Below are 7,968 nucleotides of genomic sequence, written 5' to 3' on the forward strand. Positions count from 1 at the left end.
AGAAGCACCGAGCCCAGCGAAGCAGCCTTTGTCACTCTTCCCTTTCGTCAGGTCGATGGGCTGGTCGTTGCTGGCGTGGTAGAAATAGCGGTCCAGCGGTCCGCCTTCTTGGCCGGCAGGGGAGGGGGCGTGGCCACGGCCGGCCTTCTCGGCCAGGCTGTTGCTCATCTTGAAGAGCATGCTCATGGGGTCCAGGGCCGGCAGGGAGGGCTTGGCGGCCTTGCCCAGGTGGATGTTCATGACGGACTGCAGGGCGCTCAGGGGGTTCACGAACGGCTGCTCGGGCGGGTGGTCAGTGATGATGGCCGTGCTGCTCAGGCTGCTGGCCACGGGCTTGCCCGGCTCCTGGCCGTTCTCCACAGGCTCCGCTGGGGGGCTCCCCTCCTTGTCGCCTTCGCGCGGGGGACTGGGGCTGTGCTCCTGGCTGCGGAAGCCGCCGTCACCAGAGGCCTCCATCTTGACGGGCTCGCTGGCGTCGCTGCCGCAGGGGGACGGGGTGGCCCGCTTGGGTGGAGAGAGCTTGCCCTCCGGCTCCTTCATCTTCTCCTCGACCTTGGCCACTTTCTCAGTGACCTTTTTCACCAGCTCCTCCATGGCGTGGAAGTTGGTCTTGGGCATGGGCGAGGTCTGGCTGCTGGGTGGGGACACCAGGGTCTGGCTCTTTGCAGGGGACAGGATCTCGCTGTTGCCGAACATGGGTTTCAGGGGCGCGCTCTTCCCCGACGAGCCCAAGGACAGCTTCATCATGTTGGGGAGCTGGTAGGCGGCGTGGATGCTGGGGTAGCCGCCCCAGCTGGGGGTGCCGTTCTGGGCCTTGTTGATGGCGGACGTCACGGTGTTCTCGAGAGACTTGAGGATGTCCAGGCCCCCCTTGGGACTCTCCTCCAAGTCATTTTCCGTCAAATAGTGGTACTTGGAGGAGATGTCATACTTCTCTTCCTCTTCGCAGGGCTTCTCCTTGTCCTTCGGTTTCTCGTCGGGGACGGCTTTCTCCTTGTCCACTTCCTTCTTGACCTCTACGGTCAGTTTGGGGGAGACGCTGGCCGGCGTGTGGGAGGGGGACGTGAAGGTGGTGGCCGCCAGGGGCACGGACTGCACCTTCTCGTCCAGCAGCGTGGTGACGGTGGGCGTGACGGGCGTCTCCATGATGGGCTTCCCCTTCTTCATGGCCGAGTTGGTGACCTTGATGAAGTGGCCGGTGACCATCATGTGGGCGGTGAGCTCCTGCAGGGAGTCGTGGGAGCTGCCGCACTCCATGCACTTGAGGATCTGGGACTTGCGGGCCTCGAAGTGCCAGGCGTAGCTGGCCCCGTTCTGGTGGCCGTAGCGGTTGTTGGGCGTGATGTAGGGGTTGGCGTTCTTCTGCAGCACGTCATTCGTGTCGGCCAGCGCGGCCTTGGGGGTCCCGCCCGTGGAGTCCGGCGAGCTGGGCAGCTCCAGCTCCGCGGGCGCCTTCTTCCGAGCGGCGGGGAGGATTTTGGCCGCAACAGGCGTGACGGGCTCCTTCAGAGGCACTTTTTGGTAGTGTTTCGTTTTGATCATGTGGACGCTCAGGTCCTGCAGGGACTCAAACGAGTGGCCGCAGTACATGCACTTGAGCACCTTCTGGGCGTCCTCCTTCCCCTCCATCTCCAGCAGCGAGCGCTTGCGCGGCTTGGACCAGCGCTTGGGGTTGTTGTTGTCCGCCTCGTGGTTGTCGTCTCGGTAGTGGCCCGTCTCGTTCATGTGCACCGTCAGCTCCACCAGCGTGTCGTAGGCGGCGCTGCAGTCCCTGCAGCGGAACTTGCTGGCGCCCGTGAAGATGGAGCCGTAGAGCTTGCTGCTCTGCCGGTAGAGCTGCACGGTGCTGAAGAGGCTGGGCTCGGGCAGCGCGCGGCTCGGCGACACCTGCTGCAGCGTCTTGGCCATGGCGCTCTGGTGCCAGTCGAAGCTGCCGCTGCCGCAGCTGCTGCTACTGCTGCTGCTGCTGCTGCTGCTGCCCGGGTTCTTCTCCGAGGACGGCTGGTGCAGGTTGAGGCTGAGGGTGGACCAGTAGGAATTGGACAGGAAGTTGTTGTACACGGCCTTCATCTGCTCCAGGCTGTCCGACACGGAGGTCTCCTCCAGCGCCGCCGCCCCCTCCTTGGTCTCCTCCTCGTTCTTGATGGAGGCGCTTTCGAAGTCGGCCATGCGGTCGCTGGCCTCGCTGATGTGGGACTCGCTGTCCATGTCGTGGCTGGAGAACTCGGCGGCCGGCGAGTTCTGGTAGCTGGCGCAGGGCTTGCTGAGCTCCTTCTCGGGGCATGCGTACTTGGCCGAGGGCTCCCCATCTGCCGGGCTCCCCTCGGGGTCCAGCTCTTCCTCCACCAGGGCGGCAGCCTTGAGCTCGTCGGACACATAGGCTGCGTGGTGACAGGCGGGAAGGTGGGGCAGGTGGACAGAAAGAGGAGAGACCGGGAGGAGAAGAGAAAGAGAAGAAAGCATTAGTAGGTGTTGGTCTTACCTGGAATATTTTCTCAGCTCCCGGGAAAACGCAGCGAAGCCGATGGGCACATTTATTTGTAAAATTAAATAGTTACAACGTGGTGTTTCTTTGGAGTACAAAAAATATCTGCTCTTCAAACATAATTTGCCACCTTATTCTTCTCAAGGGGCAACAGCTTGAAATTAAAACTAAATTTGAAATTAATGAAGCACATTCTGGAGGTGGCATTCACTCCTAAAGTAATAAATTACTTGTATCAACCTCAGAGACAGCAGTTCCTGTCTGTCAATTAATATGTCTTATGCTTCTCCTACCCCTAATGCATTTCTTAACAGACAGATTCACAATTTAAATTAAGCAAGCATTTTTTACTCATTACATTTTTGAGGCTCAATCTTTAATAAATATAAAGGACAAAAACATCAATAAAATTTTTATGAAGTAAAAAGAAAGTACACCAATGGAAATAAATTGAAGATGAGATTGTGTGGCTTTTTCCCCTTTTATCCTCTGGGAAAGCGGGTCTCCTGGAAGCTGAGCGCACATATCCTACCAAGAGAAGGGCACTGGTGTGCTCCAGACGGGAGGGAAGACAGACCGCTGCCCCACCGGGCCCTGCGCCGTGTCCATGCGGCCGTCCGGCCGCCTGCACGCACACGCCGGTGCAGGTGATGCCAGAGCCAGCTCGGGACCATTGGCATGCAGCGCGCACTCCTGCTGTGTCAATATATACAAGACCTTCCCGTGGACCTTACAAATGTCAAAGTGTTTGCTCTTTAGACGACTTTGTCAATATTCACTCAGCACCAGCCTCACGGGCATCACGGACCTGCTCTCTGGAAGCTGGAGGCTCGGACGTAAACCCGCGTGCAGGTCCCGAGCAGGCGAGGGAGGGTGGGCACCTGGCTCCGGAGGCACACGCCCGGGGCGCGAGGCCGGAGAACACTTGCTATTGGAACAAAATGATCTCTTCATTCTCTTGCACTCGGGGACTTGGGTTACTCCTGAGTGGAGCCCCCGGCCCTGAACTCGGAGTGGGCTGCTGAGGACAGGACACTGGACGTCACCCACCCACTGGGTCCCAGGATGCGGAGCCCTGTGGCGAGGCACAGTCTGAAGCCAGAGGGAAAGGGGGTGTCACTGTCCGCCCCCCCACACCCGTGTGCTGCAGGCCAGCGGGGAAGAGTGTGGGAGGCCAGAGCCAGCTGCGTGGCGGACTGAAAACGGAAACAGACTCTGGGAAAGAAAGAGCAGCCTGTGTGGGCTTCACTGCCACACGAACCGGGGCCCTCGGTGGGCTTCCTACCGGAGTCAGGGCAGGACTCAGACTAGTGAGGACCCGCAGACGCGCCCGCAGGCTTCCAGCGGGTCCGCCCTCCTGTTCCTCCCCAGGCCCTCTGAGCACCTTGCTTCCTGCGCTGAGAAGCAGTGACGTCCCCATGGGCGGGGGGGGGGGAGGGGGGGCTGCGTCCCAGGTACCCAGGGTGGGACCAGCCTAGGGCAGGGACACTGCTCCTGGCACACGAGGGAGCGAGGCCTGTGCTCCAGCAGCAGCATCCTCATGAGGGACAGAGGGCGGGCCCTGCTGTGGCCGTCGGAGGTGCGACGTGCTGGGGGGACCGTGCACTGAGGCTGACACGTTAAAGGCTGATAAGCTCTTTCCCTCAGCCAGGCCCAATGGGCAGGGTCCACAAGGGGCCTGGCTGCCGGGCTGGCCACGCTGACGCAGGGGACGCATGTCCTGGAAAAGGGACAGAAAGGGAAACTGCAGAGCCCGCACTGGCCCACCTTCCTCAGCTCACAGCACGTGTGAGGCCTGGCTCGCAAACCCCCGGGGCCAGCGCTCAGGGGAGGGGGCACCGGGGGAGAGTGACCAGGGCCGCAGTCTGCCTGGACCCGCCCTGGGGTGAGCACAGAGAGCCCAGCATCAGGGGCTCCCCTCGTCCTGGCAGATGGGTCAGAGCAGTGGTTCTCAACCTTCCTAATGCTGCGACCCTTTAATACAGCTCCTCATGTTGTGGTGACCCCCAATTTCATTGTGACAAATTGAACATAATTAAAGCATAGCGATGAATCACAAAAACAAGATGTAATTATATATGTGTTTTCCAATGGTCTTAGGCGACCCCTGTGAAAGGGTCTTTAGACCCCCAAAGGGGTCGCGACCCACAGGTTGAGAACCGCTGGGTCAGAGCACCTGCCCCTGGAGCCCGGCCGTGCACACAGCGATGCATCTCGGTGCGTGTCTCCCAGAGACACCCAGGAACCACCCCTGGGCGCTCTGCTCCCACTACAGCCCCCGGGAACTCCGTGTGGGAGAGGCAGAAATCCGACTCGGCCCCTGAAGCCAAAAGAAGCAGGGCCCCAGGAGGACAGGGAAGAGCCCACAGAGGCGTGAAGGCCACCAGTGAAGGGGAAACCTAGTGGCTCCCCAGTCCACCTCCCACCCAGGAGCGCGTGGCTCCCAGAGCAGGGACCCCAGAAGCCTCAGTGCAGGCACCACATCCCCACTGCTGGCCCGGAGCCCCTCGATGGCCCCACTGACGGGTGAGTGATGCCGTGAGTGATGGGGCACCAGCGCACACCACAGACAACTTCTCCTGCCTCCTCAACAGCTGCCCGGACACCGAGGTGATGGAGACTCCGACCAGTCCCAGAGCAGAGCTGGTCTGACCCAAGTCCTTCCTGGGTCGGTTCTGAGTGACGGCATGTCAGCAGGGCTCTGCATACAGGCCTCTGGGCTGGCAGGACACAGAACCCACCCGGAGGGGGTCTCCTTGCAGGGGAGCAGCCTGGGCCCACCCACAGCCCACCCACCACCCACCCACTGGGCCCACCTGGCTTGGTTCCTGGGGGAAGGCGTGTTCCAGTGGGGGAGGTGCCTCAGACCCCAGACCCTCTGGCTGCCAGGGTCCCCGCAGCCCAGGCCCTGCCTGGCCACCTTCTCCAGGGGAGCCCAGCCCTGTGTCAGGTCAGCTCTGGTCTTGAGCCACCGCCTTCCTCTCCACTCACCCTGTTGTAATCACACCTGGACGTCCACCGAAAGGACCCATGTCACACAAAGGGCCGCCTCGCGCCTCTGGGTGCTTTCACAGGGTCTCTCTGTGCAAAGTGCCTGCCCCTGGCCCACGGGGCGGGAGTGCCTCTGACAGTCACCCAGGAGCTAGGAGAGCCCATCCCCGGGCTGCTGGGAGCCCTGGAGGGTGCAGGGCAGTGCTGCAGGCGGGTGCTCAGTCTGGGCCACAGTGATCACACGCTCACTCACTGGGCAGCCCTCGGAAACTCAGGGCCCGGGAAGGTGACAGCCAGGATGGGGTGAGTCCGCTGGCTGCTGCTGGCGGGACTTCGAGGAGCAGCACTGAGGGGAACCTTCCTTCTGGTGCAGGAGAGCCAGGAGACGGCGGAGGGGGCGCTGGGTGGAGGGAGCTTAGCAAAGGCACTGGCAACACCACGGTGAGTGGACCGAGTTGTGGGGCCTCTGTTAGGGCACTCGGCAGGGAGCAGAGAAAGTCCGTGCCAGAGAGGGCTTTGCTGGGCCCTCCACCGCCCGCCTGGGGACTTGGGGTCCCAGAAACCTCACTCGGGCTGTCTGAGTGACGAGGTCGCAGACTCTAGGGACAAAGAGAGCGGGGTTCTTGGGGGTCCCAGGGAGACCAGGGGCCTCTCGGGCAGCCCTGCGGCTGCTGCTGCCCCGGAACCAGGAGGAGCCCAAAGGGCCAGCGGGCCGCGGGCTGGGCGCAGGAGCCGTGGTTCTGGGGTCAGGACTTCTCCCGAGGCTGGAGCCTCCCCGACGGACTGCCTCCCTCCAGCGAGGCGGGAATGCTCATTGTGAGCGAGTTGGTTTGATGTGATGTGTGAGGTGCCGGCCGTTCAGTTGGTGGCACCCTGCTAACGCAGCTGGGCGGTTCTCATGCAGGTAAAGCATGGCCTCGCTGTGGGTGGGGAAGTCGGCGCAAGCAAGGCCAGAGTGACCAGCGGGCTCAGGCTGAAGGCCGCTGCTGATCCTCTGAGGCAGTGACCGTGACCCAGGACCCCTCCCAGGCGTTGGAGCCCCACCCTGTTCCAAAGGCACAGACGCGGCACCCAGACGGGCCCCTTCCTGCAGATGCTGGGGAGAGCGAGTGGCCTGGGCCCCGGGGAACCATGACTGGAGCCCCCCCCTCAGGCCAGCCCCTGCCCTGCCCCCGGGACCTGCTGGGAAGGCAGAAGGCACAGAGGAAGTCAGGGCGATAGAGCCCCCGGACAGAGAGGAAAGACAGCTCCCTCAGCTCCAAATGCACACGTTTCCAGGGATACACTCGGCTACAGAGGGGCACCAATCCCACCCCAAAGGAATACGCACCACGGACACAGTCACCCGGACAGCGGTCGGCGCGGACAGAACTTCCCATATGAAGAGTGAATAAACACTCCGTGCGGGACACCTGAGCCACGGGGGCACCACACCCCCAGGGGAAGTCCCTTGTCGCCAGAACCGAGGTCCAGCCCGGTGGTGGTGGCGGCTGACAGGCAGTCTGCCTGCTAACCCGGGACCATCTACGGGGCAAAGCCACGTCCCGGCAGAGAGGAGAAGGAGGCGAAGCCCCTGCGGCACTGCATGCCCACGTCTCCTGAGTGTGGCAGGTGCCACGCTGCCTGCTGCCTGGAGTGAAGAGTCTAAGTCTGAACCTCTTCCCTGTGCCCTTTGCATCTGTTAGTTCACAAATCCCGGAGGCAGACCCTCACTGACCATGGACCTCAGGACGTGGAGAGTCACTTCCTCCAAACAGCAGATCCTCTCTCTCCCCGTGTGGAACCTCCGACCACAGCCAACAGCACCGGTGAATTCCTGAAGCGGAAGGTGTGCTTGGACGTCCCAACCCCGTGCGCAGAGCTCAGTGCCTCAGACACCGTCAGCTCGGGGCCTGGGAGCTCCTGAGGGAGGAGAGGGGCCCTCACCAGGGAGCCTGGAGTCCCCCCTAAGGCAGCCGTGGGGCCCAGCGGACTCCTATCTGTCTACACAGGATCTCACAACCTGGGGGACCACAGCTGAGAACAGGGCGATGGGCTGGGGGAGGTGGGGGCAGCCTTTACGACGGGCCTGTTCCGAGTGGGCTGTACCTGTGCAAGCCCAGTGCTCACTAGGCCTTCCCGCTGCTCCCCCAGCACCCATAGCGCTGTGTTCAGGGAGCAGTATACATGGTTTTCATGAGAGAGGGGTCAATTCACATGGAAGACGGGCAACTGGTTCACCAAACCCACCTACCCTTCCATCCACCCCCATCCGACACCCACCCCCCGTCCAACACGGACGCAATACCATATTTATAATCTATGAAATATGGAAGTGGTGAGCTGCTCGTCGCGCATATATATGTGACAAGAACGGTATACATGCCTGCAGGGTGCCCTCACCCAGACGCAACCTTCGTGAACGATATAATGTAGCTTGGAGGGCGTAGAAGCACACGACGAATGCTCAGCGCAGTAGGTATTGTGAGAGAGAAGTCTAGGTGATGAGAGTA

The 7,968-nt window shown here is 61.7% G+C and overlaps 1 protein-coding gene across 1 annotated transcript in view; it reads right to left on the minus strand.

Moving 5' to 3' along the window:
* TSHZ3 (teashirt zinc finger homeobox 3) overlaps nt 1-7,968 on the minus strand; it is a 55,179-nt gene that overhangs the window by 1,544 nt on the left and 45,667 nt on the right. Inside the window, 1 exon segment of the mRNA XM_023745862.1 lies at nt 3-2,381. Coding sequence (XP_023601630.1) covers nt 3-2,381 — 2,379 coding nt within the window.

Source organism: Myotis lucifugus, unplaced genomic scaffold (assembly GCF_000147115.1).
Source record: "Myotis lucifugus unplaced genomic scaffold, Myoluc2.0 scaffold_591, whole genome shotgun sequence".
Classification (NCBI taxonomy): Eukaryota; Metazoa; Chordata; class Mammalia; order Chiroptera; family Vespertilionidae; genus Myotis; species Myotis lucifugus.